The sequence below is a fragment of the Schistocerca piceifrons genome, chromosome X (genome assembly GCF_021461385.2).
Source record: "Schistocerca piceifrons isolate TAMUIC-IGC-003096 chromosome X, iqSchPice1.1, whole genome shotgun sequence".
Lineage (NCBI taxonomy): Eukaryota > Metazoa > Arthropoda > Insecta > Orthoptera > Acrididae > Schistocerca > Schistocerca piceifrons.
Window position 1 is genome coordinate 26,189,946 of NC_060149.1, and position 27,494 is coordinate 26,217,439.

Sequence of the window (27,494 nt, forward strand, 5' to 3'; positions counted from 1 at the left end):
GCAATATGGGTGTGACCTTGGGCAATGTTCGTTCGCCCACTTTCTTTGTTGCTTTATGAAAACAGGTGAACGGAATGTGTAGAACTTGTCTCGACTTGTCAAAACGTCGTGCTTGTGGGGTGTCCCAGAAATTCACTCTACAGCTCAAGTTCAAGGAGTCTGCTGTCAACATAGGAAACGTAAACCAGTAACATCAAAAAGCTGATAACTGTGACAATGGCTGTAGTTGTCTATTTGATGACTGTCGACAATCTGACAGCCCAATACAAAGCGGTCGATCGGCAACATATCCTGGTACACATGGGTAATCCAATCTCATCCATGCCCATTCATCGCTGAAAAAGCCTAGAATAGTGCAATCTACAAACAACTGCCATAAAAAAAGATCTGTTGGGCTTAACTGCCTTGACTTTCGTCATTGCCTGTTTGCTATTATCCACATGAGCTGACGACTATTGTACACTGATCAGCCAGAACATTATGACCATATACCAAATTGCCGGTATGCCCATAATTGGCACTGATAACAATGGCGACGCGTCGTGGCGTGGAAGCAGTGAGACCTTGGTAGGTCGCTAGAGTGAGTTGGCACCCCATCTGCGTACACGAGTCACCTAATTCCCGTAAATTCCGAGGTGGGAAGTGATGAGGTCTGACGCCACATTCAGTCACATCCCAGATGTGATCGGGATCGGATCCGACGAGTTGGCGGGCCAGCACATCAAGTGGAACTAGCCAGTGTGATCCTCGAACCACTCCATCACACTCATGGCCCTGTAACATGGCGCATTATCGTGTTGTAAAATGCCACTGCCGCCGGGATACATGATTGGGGGTATACGTGGTCTGTAACCAGTGTACGATAGTCCTTGGCCGTCATGGTGCCTTGCACAAGCTCCACTGGACCTATGGCTGTCCATGTGAATGTTCCCCTGAGCTTAATGGAGCCACCGCCAACTTGTCTCCGTCCCGCAGTTCAAGTGTTAATGAGCTCTTCTCCCGGAAGACGATGCATTCGCGCCCTCCCATTGTCATGATGAAGAAGGTATCGGCGTTCATCAGACCACGCAATGCTCAGCCACTGCGCCAACTTTCAATACCGGTGGTTATGTGCCAAGTTTAGTCGTAGTTGCCGAGGTCGTGGTGTTAACATTGACACATGCATGAGTCGTCGACTGCGGAGGCCCATCATTAGGAGTGTTCGGTGGACAGTGTGTTCAGACACACTTGTACTTTGCACAGCTTTAAAGTCTGATGTTAGTTCTGCCACAGTTCGTCGCCTGTCCTGTTTTACCAGTCTGCCCAGCCTACAACGTCCGACATCTGCAACGAGGGATGGCCGCCCAATCTCATGACGTCTGAACGTGGTTTCACCACATGTTGAAGACTCCACAGCACTTCTCGAACACCCGACAAGTGGTGCAGTTCCCGAAATGCTCGTGTCGAGCCTCCAGGTCATCACAACCTGCCCTCGGTCAAACTCAGATAGATCGAGCGCCTTCCCCATTGCACAAAGACAACAAGTTCACTGATACTACATGCACAACGTGTATGTCTGACTAGCAGCCATTTCTATACAGGTGACGCTGCTATTGCCTGGATGGGTTTATATCGATAGTATTTCGGTGGTCATAATATTCTGGCTGATCATTATACACTGGAGAATAAGTTTAACTGTGTTTGCCATGGACTGTGTTACGTTTTCAGTAGCCATGCGTATGAAAATAAAGAAGATGCACTTATTTAAGTTTTTTTAGTGAAGGAAGGTAACGGGGACATCAGCTGCTAAAAACTATTCCATGGAAAATCAGTAATTTTTATTAAACCAGTCATCCGTATCTATTGTTTTCCTGTTTACATGCTATGATTTCAGAGTCAAATGGCTCCAGTGGAAAGCTCTCAGATATTTAGCGAGTCGTGTAACATATACCGGAAAGACAGATTAGAGGCGATAGGAGGGGGTGTGTTCATTGCAGTTGACCAAAATATTGTCTTTATCGAAGTCGAAGCTGAATGTGACAGTGAATTCTTCTGGTCGCGTACAACAGGTATAGGTGAAACCAAGTTAAATGTTGGATGTTTTTACCGGCCACCCGATTATGCTGTGACAGTTGTAGAGCCATTCAAAGAAAATCTACAGTCAATTGCAGGTAAATACCCAGATCATGCAATACTAAGGGACACTGCATAGCTAGAACGCACCAGTGGAACCAAAAGAAGGCCGCTGCAACCGAGGCCGAAACGTTGGTTTTTCTCCAGCAGCAGTAGTTTTACACATTGGTTCAGAAATGGCTCTGAGCACTATGCGACCGAACTTCTGAGGTCATCAGTCGCCTAGAACTTAGAACTAATTAAACGTAACTAACCTAAGGACATCACACACATCCATGCCCGATGCAGAATTCGATCCCGCGACCGTAGCGGTCGCTCGTCTCCAGACTGTAGCGCCTAGAACCGCACGGCCACTCCAGCCGGCTTTTACACATTACGACGCGGTATCATACCCAGAAAACTTTTATGTCGACTGGCCGCGGAAGCTTACGCAATTGTACATGCAATATTAGTTGCAGAAGACTTTAACCTGCCGAGTATGTCTATGGATTCATTGCGGGGGCTACAGACAGACAGTCATGCGCAATACTTTAGGATACGCTTTCTGAAAACAATCTTCACCAGCTAACTCGGCAGCCCACATGCCATGGACATATCTTAGACCTTGTAGCTACAAATAGGTTGGATCTTATCGACAATAGAAACGAGGATTAGCGATCGTGATGTCAGCATAGCAACTATGATTACGGAAGTTAATAAATCAGTCAAAAAGGCTAGGAGAATGTTTCTGCTAGATAGAGCAGATAAGCAGTTATTAGTATCTCACTTAGCTAGTGAATTGGCGTCATTTAGTTCCAGTAAGATGGGTGTAGAGGAATTATGGGCAAAGTTTAGGCAGATTATAAATCGTGGTCTGGAGGAGGAGGTGCCTAGTAAGTGGATAAAGGATGGAAAAGACCCACCATGTTTTAATGAGGAAATTGGGTGGATGCTGATGAAGCACTCTCTGTTCAAAAGGGAATGCACAACTGACGACAAGGAAATGTTAGTAGAGATTCGTGTGTCTGAGAAAAGATCTATGCGCGAAGCATTCAACTACTATCACCGTCACACCTTAGCAAAAGATCTGGCACTAAACCGAAGAAAATTCTGGTCTTACGTAAAATCGCTGAGCGGGTCTAAGTCTTCCATCTAGTCCACTGTCCACCAGTCTCGTGTGGCGGTTGAAGATAGCAAAATGTAAGCCGAAGTCTTAAATTTCACATTCAAGAAATCGTTCATACATGAGAATCGTACAAACATACCGTCCTTTGACCATCGGACAGATTCCCGTATGGGCGACACAATAATAAGCATACCTAGCGTAGAGAAACAGCTGAAAGATTTCAAAGCAAATAAATCACCAGGTCCGGACTGAATCCCAGTTCGGTTTAAAATGGCACCTTACCTAGCTTGTATTTATCGTGAATCTCTCACCCAGCACCAAGTCCCAAGTGACTAGAAAAAAGTGCAGGTGACGCCAGTATATAAGAAAGGTAAAAGAACGGACCCGCAAAATTACAGACTAATCTCCCTAACTTCTGTTTGCTGCAGAATCCCTGGACATATTCCCACTTCGAATATAATAAACTTCCTTGAGACTGAGGAACTTACGTCCACTAATCAGCATGGTTTTAGAAAGCATTGCTGGTGCAAAACTCAGCTTGCCGCCGGCCGGAGTGGCCGTGCGGTTCTAGGCGCTACAGTCTGGAACCGAGCAGCCGCTACGGTCGCAGGTTCGAATCCTGCCTCGGGCATGGATGTGTGTGATGTCCTTAGGTTAGTTAGGTTTAATTAGTTCTAAGTTCTAGACGACTGATGACCTCAGAAGTTAAGTCGCATAGTGCTCAGAGCCATTTGAACCAGCCAACTCAGCTTGCCCTTTTCTCACATGGTATATGCAAACTATGGATTAAGGACAACAGGCAGATTCCCTATTTCTAGATTACCGGAAAACATTTGACGTGGTGCCACTCCGCAGGTTGTTAACGAAGGTACGAGCATATGGAATAAGTTCACAGATATATGAGTGGCTCGACGACTTCTTAAATTATTTAAGAGCCAGTATGTTGTCTTCGACGACGAGTGTTCATCACAGACAAGGGTATCGTCAGGAGTGCCCCAGGGAAGTGTGATGGGACATCTGTTGTTCCTATATATATGATTTGGCTGACAGGATGGACAGCAACCTGCGGTTGTTTGCTGATGATGGCGTGGTGTACGGTAAGATGTCGAAGTTGAGTGACAATAGGAAGATACAATACGATTTAGACAAAATTTCCAGTTGGTGTGACAAATGGCAACTAGCCCTAAATGTGGAAAAATGTAAGTTAATGCAGATGAGTAGGAACACCAGACCTGCAACGTTCGCATGCAGTATTACTAGCGCCCTGCTTGACACAGTCAAGACATTTAAATATCTGGGCATACCATTGCAAAGCGGTATGAGGCGGAACGAGGATGTGAGAACCGTCTTAGGAAAGGCAAATGGTCGAATTGGGTTTATTGGGAAACTTTTAGGAAAGAGTGGTTCACCTGTAAAGGAGACCGCATATAGGAAGCTGGTGCGACCTATTCTTGAGGACTGCTCTTGTGCTTGCGATTCGTACCTGATCGGATTGAAAGAAGACACTGAAGCAGTTCAGAGGTGGGCTGTTAGATTCACTACCGGTAGGTTTGAGCAATGCGTAAGTGTTGCGGAGATGCTTCGGGAACTCAAATGGAAATCCGTGGAGGGAAGGCGACGTTCTTTCCGAGAAACGCTATGTTTTGCCGAACGATTCTACTGCTGCCAACACATATTGCGCGTAAGGGCCACTAAGAGAAGATACGAGGAATTAGGGTTCATACGGAGGCACACAGATTGTCGTTGTTTCCTCGCTCTATTTGCGAGTGGAACAGGAAAGGAAATGACAAGTAGTGGCACAGGGTACCCTCCGCCACGCGCCGTACGATGGCTTGCGGAGTATCTATGTCGATGCAGATGTAAATCTTCGATTGCAAGAGTGCATGAATCAATTTACATCCACAACATAAATCATCTGATTGATAGCGCGAAGAAAGTGGTCAAAAATAAGAACGGTTTGTATGAGGACTCAGATTACGAAAGTAGATACTCTCGGCGATAAGAAAAAAGTCTCTCGTTTACGAAACATCCATCCATCAACATGTAGGTATAAGGTTTAGTCCGTAGATGTGTGTGAAAACACCCAAAAGCTGGCAGAAGATAATAAAGTAAATTTCATATCGATGTCTGCTTACTATTAGTCCTTCCTCAGAAAATTGTTAGTTGAGACATTAACCTCGTCCTTCATTTCGAGACGCGAGTAGTACGAAACAGTAAATGTGTGTGGTCTGCGAGTAACACAAAAGAGACGAGTGGAAAGCCCAGAAGAAGGTCCCTGATTAACAGAAGAAAATAAAGAAATCTCAGTATTGAGCCTTGGACACCTGCGACGCTAATGGGGGCTTAGTTCGAGTAATTCCCTGCACTTTTGAAACAACTGTGAGTAATATACCAAACTCAAAGCTTTGTTTAAATCAATTCAGAAGTAAATGACTTGTGAATGATGAACTTAAGAATGTGGTCGGTAAAGTTAAAGAGTGAATTACGAGCTGACACAACAGATCGAGTAATTAAATTACGAAACTTATTACTTCCATTGGAACAATTAAATACGCTGAATGCTATGTTTCTTAGGCTTGTGTATGTACTGTCGTAAGTATCTGTTCCTTGTAAAACTATGTCAGCAGCGTCTTGCTGAAAGTCTCTGAAATTTCAATAGATGTGTACCACTTAAAAAAATGTTTCGGAGACACATGTGATTATGTATGTATCAACAGAAGTTTATTGTAACAAAGGTAAAGTTTATCTAATTACGCGTTCCTTTGAGACAAGGAAACCTGAGTTACGTCAGAGCAGGCGCACTGCAAATCAGGCACAACTATTTCTGCGGAAGACCGAAAACAATTCTCATGTCCTCCTAACGTAAATTATTCGATGAACCGCTGACAATTCCCGAAGAGTTCCATCGTCCATGTTCGCTGATCGAATTACCTGCACATCTCAGAGTAAGTTACAATATCAGTTAAATAAATTTACTCTGTACCTCCTACGTGATTCATTAACATGACCATTCCACCACTCAAACTACTGTCAATCTATAAACAAATGAATTCTGCTATTCTATTACATCACGCTATTGTGCATGTGCTGTGGAACGCATGTAAATTCGGTGCAGCTAAGCAAGAGCTGATCAGTGAAATCTTGTTTGTCACAATCAGATTAATATTAAAGAAAATGTAAAAGTTATAAGTGTCAGTACACTTCAAATATCATAACTTTTCAAGAAATTGTTCCAGAGAAAAGGCGTTATCGTCAAAAATTCTGTCCTTCTATTCTCTTCGTTTGACTATTAAATTTTTGTCTGCCACCTGTTGTCATCTAGCCCCTGAATATGAATATTCTCCACCATCCACTATACTCTCCAGAGCTCAGATTGTAAGCCATTTCTCGCTTCCAGAACACTGATTCCCAAAGGTTCCGTCCAGCCCTCGCTCTTGTTCCCAGATTACTAAAATCCACCACCTCCGTAAGGAAACGGCACACGCTAGAATCCGTCAACTTGCAATACCCCCGCTAAACTTGTCTGCAAATGTAGTGCAACAACAAGTTTAGTAGCACTGTTCTGCACTCACCTTAAAATAAGTTAATCCACTCATGAGACTTCATTGAATGGTGAAATTATGTGTTATCTTCATCGAGAAACTGTCAACAACACGCCTTCTAGCCTACATTTAGTATGATAAAATGGATCCAAGTGTCCCTATAAATGTACCAATAATGCTGTATATGAAATTACGCTTCAAATACGAGAGAAAAGCAATAAAACTGATTAAATAAAATAATGAACTGATACAAGAAACTATCTCTCTCAGACAATTGATAATAAATTTGCTTTCCTTGCTTGGAGGCATGGTCTGGAATATCCATTTTAAATGTTCCTGGCATCTGATTAAAGACAGTTATGAAAATGCTTTATGAACTCGTCGCACCAAGACATAATGAAATACTGCACAGCACAACTTGCTCTATGTAACTCGCTGACTTTTTATTCCCTCTTTAGCCCGTTTCATGTATTTCATGCGAACCTGTCGAGAAACTCGCCCATCCAAGCACCTTGTCAAGCAGCCAGCTGTGCTATACGTTGCCTCCACTCTTGCACGCCAAGTCTCACTAACACTATCATGCAATCAAAGCAAAGAAATCCCTCATCAGTAACTGAAACTCCACGCCTCGCGGCTTCTCATTGGGCAATATTATAAAAACCCTCGCCTGGTTTGCCAAGCTTATCACGTGAAGCACACAGAACTGATGACTCAAAACTATTCGTAGTGACATATTCGCCCATGACCACAACTCCATGTGTCTTTAAAAACAAGAACTTAAGCAAAGAATCTATTTACCTTGTGTCTGGTTTTGAACAGACACACACTAAATACATTTTGAGTCGTACATAACCTATCAAAACATGGTATTCCGTATTTAAACTATTTATCAGCACATAATTTCAGTTTAGTTATGTTCTTGAGCTAGGGAATTACACGCATCAAAAAACGTTTAGCATCACCTCGGTTCAGAGAGTTCCGGAACCCGTACAGAAAATTGGAGTAGATATCAACATAAACATCATTTCCGACCTTTTACACACTGCATGTTGCACCACTATACAGCGAGACCTTCGGAGGTGGTGGTCCATATTGCTATACACATCGGTACCTCTGATACCCAGTAGCACGTCCTCCTGCATTGATGCATGCCTGTATTCGTCGTGGCATACTATCCAGAAGTTCATCGAGGCACTGTTGGTCCAGATTGTCCCTCTCCTCAACGGCGATTCTGCGTAGATGCCTCAGAGTGGTTGGTGGGTCACGTCGCCCATAAACAGCCCTTTTCAACCTATCCCAGGCATATTCGATAGTGTTCATGTCTGAAGAACATGCTGGCCACTCTAGCCGAGTGACATCGTTATCCTGAAGGAAGTCATTCACAAGATGTGCACGATGGGGGCGCGAATTGTCGTCCGTGAAGACAAATGCCTCGCCTGTATGCTGCCGATATGGTTGGACTATCGGTCGGAGGATGGCATTCACGCATCGTACAGCCGTTACGGCGCCTTCCATGACCATCAGTGGCGTACGTCGGCCCCACATAATGCCACCCCGAAACAATAGGGAACCTCCACCTTGCTGCACTCGCTGGACAGTGTGTCTAAGGCGTTCAGCCTGACCGGGTTGCCTCCAAATACGTCTCCGACGATTATCTGGTTGAAGGCATGTGCGACACTCGTCGGTGAAGAGAACGTGATGCCAATCCTCAGCGGTCCATTCGGCATGTTGTCGGGCCTATCCGCACCGCGCTGCATGGTGTCGTGGTTGCAAAGATGGACCTCGCCATGGACGTCGGGAGTGAAGTTGCACATCATGCAGCCTATTGCGCACAGTTTGAGTGGTAACACGACGTTCTGTGGCTGCACTAAAAGCATTATTCAACATGGTGGCGTTGCTGTCAGGGTTCCTCCGAGCCATAATCTGTAGGCAGCGGTCATCCACTGCAGTAGTAGCCCTTGGGCAGCCTGAGCGAGACATGTCATCGACACTTCCTGTCTCTGTATCTCCTCCATGTCCGAATAACATCGCTTTGGTTCACTCCGAGACGCCTGGACACTTCCCTCGTTGAGAGCCCTTACTGGCACAAAGTAACAATGTGAGCGCTATCGAACCGCGGTATTGACCGTCTACGCCTGGTTGAACTACAGACAACATGAGCCGCGTACCTCCTTCCTGGTGGAATGACTGGAACTGATCGGCTGTCGGACCCCCTACGTCTATTAGGCGCTGCTCACGCATGGTTGTTTACGTCTTTGGGCGGGTTTAGTGACATCTCTGAACAGTCAAAGGCACTGTGTCTATGATATAATACCCACAGTCTACGTCTGTCTTCATGAGTTCTGGGAACAGAGTCGATGCAAAACTTTTTTGATGTGTGTAGTTCATCAATGTTCCCACGATTCCCGTTTTACCTGACAGTTGTCTTGGTAAGATGTCTGGCTACCAGAATTAACCTGTCCCACTTCATAACAATAATTACTGGGTTGCAATAACTTTTCCTTCTCCGCACCATTATGCCCTAGTCTTCCATTTGCGCCAACGTCGACCTGACAGCGTCCCTAACTTATAAAGCTGTCAAATATGGCTTCACTTTTATAGGATTATGTGGAATAATTCTTAATTTGACATAAAAGCTTTCTGCGTTTCCCGAGACTTCTGCAGACTCAGAAGAAGACCATTGTGAGCATAGTCGAGACATTGGTTTTTCCGGTATAATTTTTTTTCCATTATGACTCTGTATCATGCTCAGTAAACTTTTACGTCAACTGATTTTGACCTCGGAAGCCAAAGCAATTATAAATTTTTAATTTGTAATAAAAATCTCTCAAGATGCCTGGTTTATCGGAAAAGATCTCTTTGTACTTGCATAGTAAATTTAGCAATCCGCGTTTCCCCTCAACATGCGGATGTTAAATTTCGTCGACTTTCTCTCCAAACTGATCGATGATACATTGTTCACTCTCTGTGTATATGTCTCGGATAATGTGTGCCATTAAATCCTTCCCCTGTAGGACCTCTTTGAACGGCACGTGTCTCCTGTTTGCCCCCTGGTTAAACTCTATTATCGTATGCTTACAGTTGATGCATCACGAGTACTCACACAGAAATTCCATGCTCAGGACAATATTTACGGACAAATTCTGCACTTGTAAACAATTCATTGCTAATTTATTGTCATACGCCTCAAATTCTAAAATAAAGTCTTTATTCACTGGCTTATTGTAAGTTGTTGTGACTGTCTTTATTCTAACACCTCCGATAGGTACCTCAACTAAATCAGCGTTTCTGACTGCATCTAAAAATTCCACTACTACTGCCGATAACTGACTCCCACTGTCCAGCAAAGCACTGCTTCCTATGTCTCCAAATTTTATATTAATTATTGGCTGTACCCTTTCCGCTGATGTCCTCTTACATTCAACTTCTTCTCATAAATGTCCAACGATTTCTCTACATACATTTCTTTTCTATAATAAACGCTCCCTCACTGGGTGGCTCTGCATACTTACCTCCACTAAAAATCTTACTGAATGCTTTCCTTATTCCAACATGACTTTCTAGTCCATACCACCCTCTTGTCACTCAAGATTTCTTCACTTTCCATTCCTCAGGCATCAACACTTTATTTACTTTACCGTAGGAAACCCAAACAGCTACACCATAATCATCTTCATATTTCTCCATTCAATCACTACTAATATCACCGTCGAGGACAACAGAAGCTTCATACAGAAAGATATGCATTGCACATTTTCCGTCAAATAACACGGTTCGGAAACATCTCTAACGACGCGTCACTTAGATGGCTGGCACCACCCTCCCTGTATAGTTAGAATAATTCATCTCTCAGTGACATTAACTTTCGTATCACTTTTTCACGAAGGCTCAACAAACTCGTAGTCGACATCCTCATCACAGTGCGACCAACATAAACGTCCTACGAATTAATCTCACAATTGTCATTTCTCAACGACTCATTTACATCGCAACACATTGATACTTCATTGCCATCGTTCACTGATTCATTAATATGTGTGGCGCAGTGGTTAGTGCACTGCGCTCGTATTCGGGAGGACGACGGTTCAATCCCACTTTCGGCCATCTTGATTAAGGTTTTCGGTGATTTCCCTAAATCACTTCAGGCAAATGTCGGGATGATTCCTTTAAAGAGGACGGCCTACTTCCTTCCCTAATCCGATGCGACCGATGACCTCGCTGTTTGGTCTCCCTCTCCAAATCAACCCATCCCCATTAATATGTATCACGTCCTTTATTTGCAACGAAGGAATTCCACTGATCAAGAACTACTCATGCTTCCCATCTCGCGTCGATACTTTTTAGAAGTTCATTATCAGATGGATCTGCTTATTCTACCTCCAAAATGTATCTAATGAAGTTCTCTCGGACGTGGTGAAATCAAAAAATGCGCTCGCATTTTGTTATGGCAATGCTTGCACATGACCAAAATTATATTTTGCAAATTTAATTTTTGAATAGTCACCCATTCCTACATTAAAATGACCATTATAACTAGATATAAAATCGACTATACATTATTTTCCTTCACCAGAAAAGTACCACACATTCCGAAGCTGAGAAATCTGATTTGTCATGTACATTCCTGCCCGATGCGTTTCCCCATTGCTGTTTATGCTGCGTAGCTCCGAAATTTGACCCGTGCGTAAAGCTCTCTTTCCCCCTTTATTGTCTTTTCTAGTTCATGGATCTCTGACGCTCAGTTCTCCCGGGTTTGATTCGCGGCGAGGTCAGGGATTTTCTCTGCCTCGAGATGACTGGGTGTTGTGTGTCTTTCATCATCATTTCATCGTCATTAATTCGCAAGTCGCCGTAGTAACGTTAAGGTACTTGTGGAGCGGCGGCCGAACCGCCCCGCGAGAGGTCTCCCGGCCACCAATGCCATACGCTCATTATTATTAGTTCTACCTTTACTGCTTCAATTTTTGCCGTTAAGCTAGACTCTACCCCTAAAATTCTCTCATTGATCCTCTGAAGCAATTCTGTATGACTTTCTAGCTCATTCGTTAATTCTAATCTCATTTTCGCAGTTTCATCACTCATCTCCCCCACTTATTTACTCACGCTACTTTTCATTTGCCTTAATTTACTATTTGATCCTGCCAAAGAACTCATTGTTATTGCCCATGGATGCAATATTTCCCCATCCCCAAATAATTTGAAAATTTCCTGATTACTCATAGATTCTTGGTGCCGTCAGCCGTGGCTAGCGAGATTGAAAAACAACGCACAAGTACAATAGCACAACCGCTCACTTAACTATGATGTAGAACGTCACCCACCGCGGATGCTCGTGCTGCTGCCTCCGCATGCTCCCCATATCGTGAAGTCGCTTGTCGCTGCCGTTGCCGCCTCGGCGAAAACCACATTGCTAGAGCCACTGCCGCCGATGGTTAGTCCATCGCCGCTGCATCGGAACCATGTCATTGAAGCACCGCGGTTCGATGGTTACCACTATCGTACTGATTACCGTAATCGCACCTAATCTGTCCCATAACTGTATTCACAAGTCTGCTTACCTAGCAATCTATTTCAATAAACGAATCCCGGCCGAGAACCCAAATTACGAACTGACACACCGGATCGAGCAACAAAATTACGGAATTTATTAATTCCGGCTAAACAGTTAAATATGCTGAATACTGTGTCTCTTCGGGGTATTTGCACGCTACCGCTTTTTATGGATACATCTCCAGCGTCTTGCTGAGAGTCTCTGAAATTTCACTAGATCTGGACAAGTTCAAAAAATGATTTCGGCGACACAACGTACCATTAATATTTCGATAAAATTTTTTATTGTGTAAAATTAAGGTGCAGCCTAATTACGCGTTTCTTTGAATCATGATGCATATCAGAGCTTGAGCATCGCAAATAGGCACGAATCCTTCCGCAGAGTTCCATTGTCCAAGTTCACTGATCGAATCACTGACTCGTCTCAGCGTAACCATAAATATCAATAAAATTTAATAGCTCTATAATTCATTAATGTAGCCGACCCGCCGCTTAAGCTATTGTTGAACACGTGCCGGCTACTAAACAAAACTCAAAACACAACTTCAGCAAAATCGAACCACAGACCGTTCCTACCGCACTACGTCCCACCACCGAGCTTCCGCTCTAACCGCCCGTGCCCACCACTAACTGAGCGCCTATCTTCCTGTTCTTCTGTCGACTCCTCTCCCTGGCCTCTGACGTCATAAATAGACGTTGGAACGTGTCTCATAAGTACTATGTAAATGATTAAAATTGTTCATAATGTGTTACTATAATATATGGCGTCGAATACGCGCTAATGAAACAAGAAAATTAAACATAAGTGGTGGATTCTACGATTAGTGGTACCCGAGATACATGCTACTAAATATTGCTCTTAAACTGCATAATCTATAGCACGAAAGAATTGTGCGTAAATAGGAAGGTAGTCATAAGAGTTTGGTATTGTTGCGAAAGGAAAGTGTCTCATGTTTTCAACATATATTCAGGTTTGTGTTATTCCTTAACATTTTCTCCTAATTTGCATGTTTAATAATTAATTATCAATTTATCTACTTTATATGAGTCAGCTGTATGTACTGATCTTGGATTACACTGTTGCTGTGATAGCAGAATTACATACCGCCGCGTGTTATTCTTACCTTTCTTCAAGTGTCTGTAAACTAATTAATTCAACTAATTTATTACCTCAAACTGTCTCACTTGTGCCGGGTATCGAATGTAAATTCTGTGCAGCTAAATTGATTGCCCTTAAGAAGACATCTAATTTGTCATAAAGAGATAAATATTAATGAAGATATAAATTTTATAGGATAACTTCTAAAGTAGTTGTTCCAGAGTAAAAGCTTTAACGTAAATAATTATGTCCTTTTACTCTCTTCATGTTACTGTATTTGACATTTGTTGTTATCCAGTCCCTCAATGTGAATATTCTCCGCCACCCGCCATGATCTCGCGAGCTCCGAACGGAAGTATTTCCCGCTTTCAGGATATTGGTCTCCAAAAGTTTTTCTCTGACGTCATTAGTGCGCACGTCGGACGACTGGGTCTTCGCGCCAGTTTCCAGCTCACTAAACTTCGCCATTTCTGTAGAGAAACGGCCCATGCCAAAATCCGTCAACTGACAGCATCATTACCAGACCTGTGTTTACGACATCGAAACATATTTTGTGTCAACGAACCAATCGTATTGAGAAAGTCTGACAATTAAATGCAGGTGGCCTCCTCTGTTATCTTCCACGTATCTGAAAGGATAGAAATAGGACACCAATTGTTAACGTCGTGACTCTCTCCTACGCTTCGGAACGGAAGTTAAATAAGGGCCATTGCGTACTACAACCTGTAAAAACGGAACCCTTATGCGATCACTAAAGATAAGTTTGCGACGGTTAATTCCGTCACTGATGTAAACTCCCGAAAATACTTATGTCACTGAGGTTAAAAAGCTCCGTGTTGAAATCTCCCTCGCACCCCTTTTTTTTCCTCAAAATTATGAAATGAGCATCCGGTCACTGATGTGTCTGTACAGTGTATTCAGACTTGTTCTGTGTCATGATTTAACGTGAGTTTGCAACAGCGAGATGTAAGGAAGGGAGATATAGATGTACGTACCTCGTATTTCTTCTGGACTAGTACCACGTGTTACGAGACGCGTTCCGTTTTGAAAGTTTTGACTCTTGAATTTCTTTGTTGTAACGTAGTTCACACCCGTTTGTTTGTTGTTTTCATTTCTGTAAGACGTCTATGCAGCATCTCGCCTGCTCTCACTGTTCATTACATTTACTGGCGACGGTAATATATTCTTACCACATGACTCATATGCTATAACCAATGTATAGTAAGACAATTGCCAAGACTACAGAAGGAGAACAGACACGTCAATGACCGGACGGAAAGTTCAGAATTTCATGAAAAAAAGTGGTATGTGTTATATTTGAACACGGATCACGGATCTCCCGCTTTGCCGTTCAACAAAGTGACCAAACGGCAACAACACCGTGATTCTCAGAGTTTGTTCGATGTTGCACTTCTTATGCTTGGACTGTTCACTGTTTCTATTTTGCTTCTTTTCCACAGTGCAGTACACTTTCATCCTGTTTTCTGTGCTAAGGTTTTGACGGGCTACCCATTAGGACATTTGACCGCTAAATCTGAGAGTGGTGCGATGGACAGTATCCTTTGTAAGGTGGACAGACGATTTTAGATAAAATTTTTAAGTTACGATATCCTTTCTTTTATTTTCGTGTTCCGATTTTGATGAAACAAAGGCTGTATGTTGCCCCAAGCTACACTTAAGTTACCTGCGAAAACCTCATGAAAATTTTATTGTTAGTACAGATACAGTTGGTATTGATTAGATAGCCAGAAATACCACCAACTCCAACAAGTGCGCAGAATTCCTTGCTCCATTGATTTACAGCACTTTCTATACAACTACCCAGATATTCCGTGCTGTAACCAGAAAAATGTTTGAAGAGCTGACTGAATTGTTGGAGAGGCTTTGAACTGCTGAAGGCTTGGAGTTCCCCTGTGTTTGTGATTCAGCCAGAATAGGCAACCGCGGCGGCGTGACGCGTGCTTGGCGTTGCTTCACTTCGCGAGAATACCAAAACGCGCAGGGCTGACTGAACCAAACTCAATCCAGTATGTTTCTTTACGTGGACAAAGTAGTATAATAAGAGAGTATTACGTCGTTATACTAACAACAACGTGCTTAGCAAAGACATGCTGCGAATGTGTTACATGTGCTGAGAAAAGCGACAACAGTTCTGCGGTCGTCCCTAAAACGTGACCATAACTCCCGTGTCACTGGACTATGACCCACAAATTTGTCGCCTGATTTTGTGCTTTCACTGCGTGTGGAGAATAATTCAGTTTTTCAGTTTACAAAATTCGTCTTGAACATGCAGCCTACACGGTAAGGCAGAAGATATTTCACAACGAATATCGTAGTATAATTTGAACATGCAACTTTCTGTGGTTAAGTAAGGGCCCTTCTAATATGTTTCTGTAACTATTACAACCCAGTTATTGTGTTGTTTTTGTAATCAACACCGGAGTTGGTTTGATACAGCACGTAAATACTATCGCTAGCCGATTAGACTCTTCAGCTCAGCAAAATGCTGCGATCCTCAGATCATGTCGAGACGATTCTTTTCTTTTCCCATCGCTTCGGGTGCCCTCTTTTTGTCTCATAGCTCCTAAATAACTCTGTTTCTTAACCTAAAACAAACACACCCTTGAGAAGAGTGAGTGAGAAAAAGGGTGACGGAATTTATAAGTTCGTTACTTTCTGATTATGTGCAAGTATTACACATATGAACCACGCTGATGGTTACCCCCGTTCTAATACCGCTGTTTCAGAGAGTTGCTACAATACATTTATGAAAGAAAGGAAACAAAGGAGGAGATGAAGTAAGGTTAAGTGTCAAATTTATGAGCTCAACCAGCATCACAGGCACACATAATGGGAACTTTAACGTCGAGACGTTCGTTCAGTCATCGCAGGTGTGGTTTAGTGGTAAAGCGCGTTCGTGGAGCCCTAAAGATCATGGGATCGAATCCTACAAAGAAGACGGAATATTTCAGTCTGCCTTTGTCACAGCCTTCATCTCACAGTAGTGCAAAGATTTGCCAGGAACGACATGTGGTTCCCATTCCCTGTTAATCTGTAGATTCGTTTTACTCAGTAGCATGCACTGGCGTAGTTTGTGAATACCTAAGTCACGTCCAACAGAAAAAAGCTCATCATGCCGTTCGCCAACATGAAATTATTATTACTCATCATAGAATATCGTTCGTGTAACTGTTTGACCTCAAACGTTACAAGTTTATGTTTGCAACAGTATTACACAGAAGGTGTAATCAGTATTTGCAGCCAATTATAATATGAGTCCTTAGTAGTAGTAGTAGTAGTAGTAGTTGCTGTTTATATGTTTGTGTATGAGTTTTACACTGATATTGGAAATTTCGTGATATAAAAATTAAAGAACAAAAAGCTAAATTCTTGTATGCAGATATGTACTTGCTCACAGGCTTAGTTTAAGAAGAAGGTGGCAGGTAGTCGGCTGTGGTTCTACAATGAGAACCATCTTGCCATTTGCCTCAAGTGATTCTAGTACAGTTAGGAAATCTTAATCAGGATGGCCCAATAGGGATTAAATTCACCATCCTTCAGAATCCAAGACCAGTGTGTTATTTTAAATAGAGCACCCTAGTTTCGTTTATTACTTGTGTACAATAGTGTTTTGTTTATCTATTCATGACTGAAAATATTGTTTACGCCTTCTGTGTAATACTGCTACAAACACAAACTTGTAATGTTTGAGGTCAAACAGTTACACGATCGATGTTCTATGATGAATGTATTTTGTTTATACATACTTGCAAAGAAGTTATTCCGTTATGTGGAAAGCTAGTGCTACACTGTCAATTCATTTCTAAACACTAGTACCTGCACGCACTACACACACTATATATACATTGTCAGCTGTCATCAGAACCTTGACTATGATATTTTATTCCATTTTGAGAACCGCAACTTCTGATTAGTTTGCCTGAAGAAATGAGTCAGTACCCCACAATATGAGTGAGATGCTGAGGTCAGAAAGAAGATGCGGAAACTTATTGGCAGATTGAAATCGGAACTCGAACCCAAGGCCTTTCTTTGTCTTGTGTGGGCAAATGCTCCACCGACTGAGCTACCTGAGCACAACGGACGACCTCTCTGCACAGCTGTAATTCCGGCAGTACCTCATCTCCACCTTTCAAGCTTCACAGAAGTTCTCCTGCGAAACTTGCGGGACTAACGCTCTTGGAAAAATGGGAACTGTGGAGGCACGAATTAGCCACAGCCTTGTGGTTCGTTGACTGAGTGAATTTTTCTGTGAAGTTTGGAAGATAGGAGGTGCGGTACTGGTGGAAGTAAAGCTGTGGGGCGGGGCCCTGAGTCGTGCTTCTGTATCTCAGTCGGTAGAGCACTTAGCCGCTGTGTCCGAGTTCCAGTCTGCCACACTGTTTTAATCTGCCAGTAAGTTTCATATCAGAGCACTCTCCGCTGCAGACTGAGAAATTCATTCTGGAGATAAAATGTTAACATAATCCATTGCAGAGCTTTGGTGTAAGATTTTTCAGAGAAGAAAAAGTAAGATTATAATGCGAAAGTGTGTTGCAAGATGACACAGGGGTTTTATTATTATGTTCGATTCTTTTACCAAACCCTGTCCTGTGTTATCTGATTAATCCTTTACTATACAGAACGTACCGGTTAACTGGTAATTTTAACTGCTTTTGAAAGGAATATTTTTAGTAATCTCGTTAATCGTAATAGGCAGTTTACTGTATAATTTTATTCCTTAGACGAAAACGGTGTTTTCAGATTTATATTTATTGTTTCATGGTAAATGCACGTTTGGTCAAGACCACGTTGCATGGCCATGGAACGAACTGTTCATACAGCAAGTATCGAGGTTTTCCTCATGTGCATATCTGATTGGTAAATGTACGAGCACTTTCGTGGTGTAGTTAAAATCTCCGTTGTCTCGAAGAGATTTTGTCAGTGAGCCCTACTACTATTTTGCTTATTATTCTTATGTCCCTTTTCTGTAGTTTGAACATTTTTAATACTTTGTGCATTTGTTTCCCACACGAAAATTCCACACCTAAGTACTGAGAGTACTTTTGAATAGTATGTAACTAAAGGCACTGGCTGTCACACATTGATCAAAGAATCTTAGCGCCTAACATGCGAACGATGCTCTGTTTGCAAGAGTCTTTGTGTTATATGTCCGTGGCTCCACAACGGTGCCTTTATTCGATTCTTCGTCCCTTATACTGCTCTCACCTTGTCGTCAGCTTGTTTTTCTCCGTCGTAACACACTTGAAGAAAACCATGAATGAATGCAAATTTGGGAGACGCATAGAATACTGTTGCGTACTCGCAGGCCCAAACCAGCAGTGAATGCTTGTGTAAACATAAACCTCAGCGCTAGGCCAAGCTCAGTAATGAAGAGCCGTCAGATGAACGTGAAAGGAATAGGCCGTATGCCTTGTCGCATCACAGGGAGCAATAACAGCGTGTGAGAGACGTGCGTGGGACAGACACAGAAGGAAGTTCAGGTCTGAAGCTCTCTCGCAGGTTACTGCTTCCACGATTTGCTCGAGAACTCGCTTCTTTTGAACCTTCCGGGAAGGGTGGAAACATACGAAGCTAGTGTCTGTACAGGAGGATAGTAATGATCTTGGCTCGGCGAAGTTTTACCTGCTTATCAGCCTGCTACCTGCACTATAGGATACATTAGGACCTCACAAGTACCAGGGACACATACGATAGTCGGTATTCTTGGAACGAATGTCACTTATTTATTGGTATCGGAGACGTCTACAGTTGACCGGTAGTTTTAACATTCGAAAATTCGGGTGACTCCATAATAGACCTACGGTATTTTTGTGAGTGTAGACAGTTATAAGTGGTACAAAGTGTGTCGCACGTTATTTCCTGTTGTTATGAATAGTACCAAGTGGTGAGATGTAGTAATAATGTTCGTAAAAGCTGCGAATAAAAAACCAAACAGCAGGGGATCTGGTGAGTCGAGTGACACCGAGTTCCACAAAACCAGCGGACTTCACGAAGGACGTAGAATATTCCAAGAAGAAATGTACAAAGAGTGCCAAGCGCTGTGCTGTGACTTGAGTTTTACTCGGGCTGGTCAAGTACCAGCAGAGGGTCCGGTTTGTTTAGGCCTTGGAACTCCTCAAAGATTATATAGACATCATGTTATGATTTCATGTCTTTTATATTTCTGACATGATTTCATGTTTTTTTTATATATTTTGTCCCTTTTACTTTATATTAGGATGAAAAATATCATAAGGTCTGTTTATGTACTTCAAGCGTCATACTATGGAAATAGGATGGTGAATTATTCGACTTGTTGGGAACAATGGAACACGTCGTTTAATTTGCTAGCCTCAGTGTTAAAACAATGGTGTATTACAATCTACCACTTCTGCTTATCCTTCCTTTTCTTCTTCTTCTTCTTCTTCTTCACTACACACTACCGGTTTCGTCCAGAGAATTTTTTCCGTTTTTCTGAGATCCTACCACATCTCTTCGCCATTTTAATCTATATCATTGCATTATCTTTAGTTTGGGGATTCCTCCGTTGTCCGTTCTATTGGTATGTTATTTCTATTTATTGTTATTTTCTTCTATTTTCGTTGCCGTTTTTATAATATTTCCTTCTGTTCGTATGATGTTCACGATTAATTATCCTCTCCACCACAGAGTATGCTTAGCTTTTTCATCTCATTTCTGGTATTTGGTCTCTCTGTTAAGGAGAATCAAGTCTCATTCCCTTATGTCAGAATCGGTAAATTTTTATTGTTATGTGTTTCCTCGTCTTGTTATTCAGCGTTTTGCTGATAGTCCCAATATATCTGTGCGAAAAGTTGCACCGTTATTTCTGTATTTCTGCCGATGCTACAACTTAAATCAATCCCTAAGTAATAAAAGTACGGCATCTTTTCATAAGGCGTGTAAAGGGCATCTATGTATGATCGCCAGGAAATTCACCTTGGAAAGCTATCATTTTCTATTTTGGAGCGTCGCACTCGCTTGCAATATGCTCTAATTTGTACACGCGCTCTTGGAGAATATATAACAGTAATTACCTCAAAAATGGTTCAAATGGCTCTGAGCACTATGGGACTTTACATCTGAGGTTATCAGTCCCCTAGAACTTAGAACTACTTAAACCTAACTAACCTAAGGACATCATACACATCCATGCCCGAGGCAGGATTCAAACCTGCGACTGTAGCGGTCGAGCTGTTCCAGACTGAAGCGCCTAGAATCACTAGGCCACTCCGGCCGGCACAGTAATTACTGTTTCAATTTACTACTGTATCCTCACTTATTTTTACTCCAGGATTTACCCCTTTCTGCCATTCATTCAGTATGCAAAAAATAATAGGTGACATACTGCAGCTTTATCATAGTGTATGTTTTCATTCAAATTTGATGTCCGTAGGACTTCCGTGTTTACGATGCATCTACTGTGTAAGATGGTGGGGACATCTTGCAGTATTCATTGCCCCACAGTTTAGTTCTACTGCGTACTTCAAAAAACCTTTTCAAAATCTATATTGTAATATACGTTTCTAAACTACATTCTGCACGTCTCCTTGATATGTGTACTCGACATGTATTCGACTAGTGGACAGAAAGCGAGGCCTGCTAGTGAACCGTCGCCGTCGATTGTGTAAGAGGAAGAGATGGCCGGCAGACACTTTCTCCTCTGCAGGAAGTCACGAGCCGCATCGCTCCATCTCCCTACCCAAACAGAGCAAATCAACGGCCGACTACATTCCACGCAATTCTGTTCGTTATCTGTGAACGTTATGGAGCATGTGTGAAGGGGATTCACGAAGCAAAACACTGTGGCAAGGGCTTTTATGGGAAATGTTTGTATCACATCCACTGATACTCTGGTTTCATTGTTATTTGTCGGAACGCCTTCATTACGAGACTACTCATAAAACTTAACTATCTCCTCGAATACTTGAAGATATGTAATTAATTTTAGTGTGTTTGCAGGTACATGCCGAACGCAGTACCTTAGAAAGACGACAGAGGAGCCAAAAGAAAATGGCATTTCCACTTTATCAGTGGGCTGGGCCGTTTTGTTTTGTCGTATCTAGCGGCGTGCTGCGGGATTCCAATGTGTACCTCTACGGTACCTGCAAATAAATAAAAAAATATTTCTAACTTAATTTTTTTCGAGATGATACTTAAACCTTTATTAATAGTCCTCGTACAGTTCCCAGGAGTGCCCTCTCTTTGGATCCCTGAAGACGGAAGCTATTTCCAGTCCACATGGGCGCTCATGGAGTAACTGTAAAGCTGTCCTCACACTGGACGTGAAAGCCAACGTGGACGTGGATCTGTACAAGTTTTCTGACGTCACAACATGGTATTTCATGTTATGGAGAAATTATAAGCGTGAAAGGCAGAATCAGACGCATCACATTTTTGCAACATGGAGAGGAACGTGGCAAGTGAGATGCAAGATCGGTTGCTACGTCACAAGCACAACTTGGGGGCCGCCATATTGGATTACGTCGTTTCCAGTTCCAGTCCACATTTAATGAAATTTGTAACTTAAGTGTTATGAATATATGCTGTTTTAAAACTCCGCACACTGGGGATCTCTCGATAACGCGTTGTTTTCCGTACGTTTTGTTTTAATAAAGTGACGGTAAACGAGATATCGGCGGCTAGAGATTTTTCCTATTTGACGCATTTCGTGTTATGACTTGTTTACTGTGAAGGTATACCACTTCATGGCACCGGTGTACTGAAAATTTATCAAAACCGCTACGTTTTTGGTGCGATCTGATATAATTGTCAGGTAATGACATACCGGCGTTCAAAGCCTTAAGATGTAGACTGCAATAACGTCGCCGGCCGGAGTGGCCGTGCGGTTCTAGGCGCTACAGTCTGGAGCCGAGCGACCGCTACGGTCGCAGGTTCGAATCCTGCCTCGGGCATGGATGTGTGTGATGTCCTTGGGTTAGTTAGGTTTAATTAGTTCTAAGTTCTAGGCGACTGATGACCTCAGAAGTTAAGTCGCATAGTGCTCAGAGCCATTTGAACCATTCTTTGCAATAACGTCGGTGAACGGTGGTGTAGGGCATAGACAGGTTAACTGTGAACTAAAAAGTTGTGAGTTTGCATCTTACTTTCTGCAAATAGCTTGATGCTATCTAATATATTGTGGGGCTTTCTCATCAACTTAACAGAAATATGTTCTGGAATATTTTATTTTATGTATGAGTTCTCTCCGTTCAAGAGTGAGTTTGTGCGATCTTAAGAACCTGCCATGAAACAGACAAATAAATTGCAAGATTGCTTTCGTTGTCACTAGTCGCTCCTCTAGCAAGTCAGTACAACGCGTATTAAACACAGAGCAATATGTTTAACACACGAACAAAGTAGCAAATTTGTGTTTTAATAGATACAGCGAAGTAGGAGCGGTGTTTGTGTAGTGTTAAATGTAACAATTACCACAATAACCAATGATGAACCGAGACGCTTTCCCGCTGCCGCAAATCACGTTGAAGAGCACGTTCCTTGTGATGTACTGTTTCGATTCTGGGCGTCCAATAACCACATTTGAAATCATGTCTGGTGTGCATTACTTTGCGAAAAAGGATCCGCGTAAAGACGGCATTTAGGAGCGACATCGATTTTTTTTTCCTGTAGAAACATCCATACCTCCTTATTTTACAACTGGAACAAATATTAGCACAATCGTGGAGACTGTAAGAAAGATGCCATGCAGCCAATATAAGGTGTTTAAGTTAAATCGTCTTGAGACAAATGCAACAGTGTTAAACTTTGGCCAGCATTTTCTTTTAACATTAGCTATGTGGTCTTTTTTGGATTATAATTTCGCTTAATTACCGTAAGATTTTAATTGGTTGAAATGCAGCTATATATGCCAACAATGGGTGATGAGGACTCTCAACTCAAAGAAATTATTAATAACGGGAATTTTTTGCCTTATTGTAGAATAAAATACGATAACTGTGACTGCTACCAAATTTAAACAAAAGTTTATATTCACCCTCTCCCATAAAAAAGTAAGTTCAGTTGAACTCTCGGTTACACGCTAAACGCGAAACAGTCAAAACAAGTGTCCAGGTTATAATCTGGTAAAAGCTTTTAATGTAATAGCTTACTTAATTACTCTACGTCTTTTCACTGTAATCGGAAAGTTCAACATGGTCGCGAGTGGAAGCCAGAGGCCATACCAATCCACATCAACGCTAACCCCTCAACTTTGAATATGTGGTGTGTGTGGTCTCCCCCTTGATTCCAGCTGCAGAATGAGAATTATGACATTAATTCTTGTATCACGCCAATCAGACCTTCTTAAGTGTAATCTCCTCTGTCGACTTTATACAAGCGAGGTAAATACAACGAATAACAAGATAGTATTATTTGCAGAACATTCCATCAAATTCATCTTAAGTAAGCACTGTAAAAAGTTAACTGTCCCATTTCAACAGTGAGTAAGATTCAAAACACTTTTCGAAAGCATTTCTGTAAACAGACGCGTTGTTGAGGATGTTATGTTTGTGCCTACTTTCGTTACGTTCGACCAAAGATTACCATAAAACTAATCAGTTACTTGACATTTGTGGACTTTGTGGACATACCCATTCTACACCAAACAATCCTTGAGTGTCAACAAGCAGAACAAAGGCTACACTATTGCACTGGGTAGTGGGATATTTGCTTCCATAAATTAGAAACGCGTTGATAATCTGCTTCACAGATGGCAAGAGTTTCCACTGAGCAGCTGTAATCGTGTTTAAGAACTGAAGTCCGCATAGTCTGTCGCCACCATACATGATAATCACAATCTATTTGTTTACGATCTCTGAACATAGCTAAGTAAATCGTAAGCTGGGCGTTTGTATGTTCCGATGTTCTATTGCCGGTGAAATTCTCTTTCCGAAGAGAATAAACTATGATATCTTATTATGAATAATTTTTCTTTTGAAACCAAGCATTCAAGTTGCAATAATGTTACACGGTTTCGTATGAGTTTGTCGTCAACGATTTAGTTTATGACCATACGAAAGTAAAACAAATCCTGTCGCAGTTCCGTGTTGTTGAAAATCATACGAAATCATACATCCTAGCTGTCCAAGCTGCTTGCTTTATTAATACCTCTGGTCATTATAGCAGGTTCTGTGCCAGCCATTCAGAGGCGAAGGGAATTCTTTTAGGTGTATTTCGGGAAACGAGACAGTGACTTATAATATTACAAGATGATCACTTACCTGTAAAGAAGACGAAGCGCATAGTTGCATTGGTTAGGAGGCGGTGTTGCTCTCCAACCTGTAACACACCAAAATAGAAACTTAATACTTCTCATCCTATCATAGTAGTGCTAACATTGACAACATACTCCTTTCTACTACTAATGACCTATATCGCAAGCAGAAGTATTTTCCGTGTTGCTATGGCACTGTCCCAGAAAGCTAAAACAAATTCTAGATGTCAGAGAGAGAGAGAGAGAGAGAGAGAGAGAGAGTATTGGGGCTGCATGTTTGGGGTCCACACCTAATAACGTCTTCTAATCCTTGTGGGAAACAACGAAAAGGCAAACTGTACCTGCAACCAATTACATCTTCCTTTCTCACACAGCAAATAAGGTCGCTCAAAGTAACACCGAGTTCTGTGGCGTCAAATACCAGATGGCTCAGGGAACAGACTGGAGCGAAATTAATGAAACTGTAATTAAAATTAAATGTTGTTGGGTAGTACACGCAGCCAGATAAATGGATGATAGATGAACCAAGTTAGTTCTTTTCTTGACTGCAAGAGACAATGAACGGCAGAGACAACGTCCTGATGGAAGAAGGTGGGTACATTACATCAGACGCAACTCAAGCGTAATGTGTTGTTTATAAAATGAGTGCATATAGTATTATGATTGTATTTTATACTGACTATTCACTTTATTTCACGCATCAAAAAATATGTCGTAGTAGCAGAAGTTGGGATGCCCGATCAGAAGTAACAAATGCACTATGTGATCAAAAGTATCCGGACACCTGGCTGAAAATGACTTACAAGTTCGTGGCGCCCTCCATCGGTAATGACGGAATTCAATATGGTATTGGCCAACGCTTAGCCTTGATGACAGCTTCCACTCTCGCAAGCATACGTTCAATCAGGTGCTCGAAGATTTCTTGGGGAATGGCAGCCCATTCTTCACAGAGTGCTGCACTGAGGAGAGGTATCGATGTCGGTCTGTGAGGCCTGACACGAAGTCGGCGTTACAAATCATCCCAAAGGTGTTCTATAGGATTAAGGTCAGGACTCTGTGCAGGCCAGTCCATTACAGGGATGTTACTGTCGTGTAACCACTCCGCCACAGGCGGAATAGGTGCTCGACCGTGTTGAAAGAGGCAATCGCCATCCCCGAATTGCTCTTCGGCAGTGGGAAGCAAGAAGGTACTTAAAACATCAATGTAGGTCTGTTCTGTGATAGGTCCACGCTAAACAACACGGGATGCAAGACCCCTCCATGAAAAACACGACCACACCATAACACCACCGCCTCCGAATTTTACTGTTGACACTACACACGCTGGCAGATTACGTTCACCGGGCATTCGCCATACCCACATCCTGCCATCGGATCGCCACATTGTGTACCGTGATTCGTCACCCCACACAACGTTTATCCACCTTTCAATTGTCCAGTGTTTACGCTCCTTACACCAAGCGAGACGTCGTTTGGCATTTACTGGCGTGATGTGTGGCTTATGAGTAGCCGCTAGACCGTGAAATCCAAGTTTTCTCACCTCTCGCCTAACTGTCATAGTACCTGCAGTGGATCCTGATGCAGTTTGGAATTCCTGTTTGATGGTCTGGATAGATGTCTGTCTGTTACACATTACGACTCTCTTCAACTGTCGGCGGTCTCTGTCAGTCAACAGACGAGGTCGGCCTGTACGCTTTTGTGCTGTACGTGTCCCTTCACGTTTCCACTTCACTATCACATCGGAAACAGTGGACCTAGAGATGTTTAGGACTGTGGAAATCTCGCGTGCAGACGTATGAAACAAGTAACACCCAATCAACTGACCACGTTCGAAATACGTGAGTTTCTCGGAGCACCCCATTCTGCTCTCTCATGATCTCTAATGACTACTGAGGTCGCTGATATGGAGTACCTGGCATTAGATGGCAGTACAATGCACCTAATATGAAAAACGTATATTTTTGGAGGTGTCCGGATACTTTTGATCACATAGTGTAGCTCCAAGGCCATGAATTTCCCCACGTAAAGCAAACACAAGGATAAGTAAGTAAACTGGTTTTATTAGAGAGAACACAAATTCATTTTGTTGTCAAATTACAAAACTATATTTCCACAGTGTTACGGATTATTTGTATAACATCAGAGATCAAATCACGACTGCGACTGCGTGATGAAAGTGCTATGCATTAACCGCCACGGTGTTCAGCCGCGGCACCAATTTCTTTTTCTTCTCCAAAAAACTTGATAGCCACTACTCTCACTGAGCTCTGTGAATAGGGCACCGGCCACCATTGCAACAGGTTTACGAAGCGTGAAAACATCTGGAATCCACTCATCTTGTCACATTCCCTTTACTCCAGCATATCTTACTGGGTTTTATATTATACATAGTGGCCTATCCTTCCCTTTCAGTCGAGTTCTGTGCAATCAAGAGTTTACAACCATACAACAAACATGGGCCCCTGTTTGCTTCTCAGGATGATGCAAATAGTTTTGCTTGCCAGAAGACAGCACCACTCTTAAATTAGTCCAGCAGCGCGGCGTACGGCACGCAGAGTGGCGTAGTGGCAAACATTGTCGCGTGCGTACTGCAGGTCGTCATTTCAAACCCGACCACCACCAGCAATTATTTAATATTTATCATTTCTGGAAAGTTCTTGGAATATCCTATGTTTCTAATGTTTTTATATTCTGGAATATTCAATATTTGTAAAAATATCAGCATTCTGGAATGTTCAATGTCTGTACCTACATCTACATCTACATTTATACTCCGCAAGCCACCCCACGGTGTGTGGCGGAGGGCACTTTACGTGCCACTGTCATTAACTCCCTTTCCTGTTACAGTCGCGTATG

At 42.4% G+C, this 27,494-nt stretch overlaps 1 protein-coding gene across 1 annotated transcript in view; it reads right to left on the reverse strand.

The window, feature by feature from the left end:
* The window catches only part of LOC124722163, a 483,207-nt gene that overhangs the window by 343,197 nt on the left and 112,516 nt on the right, over positions 1-27,494 (reverse strand). Inside the window, exon 2 of the mRNA XM_047247365.1 lies at positions 24,646-24,703. Within this exon, the coding sequence (XP_047103321.1) occupies positions 24,646-24,667 (22 nt within the window). The 5' untranslated portion in view covers positions 24,668-24,703. The remainder of the gene's footprint in view (positions 1-24,645; positions 24,704-27,494) is intronic.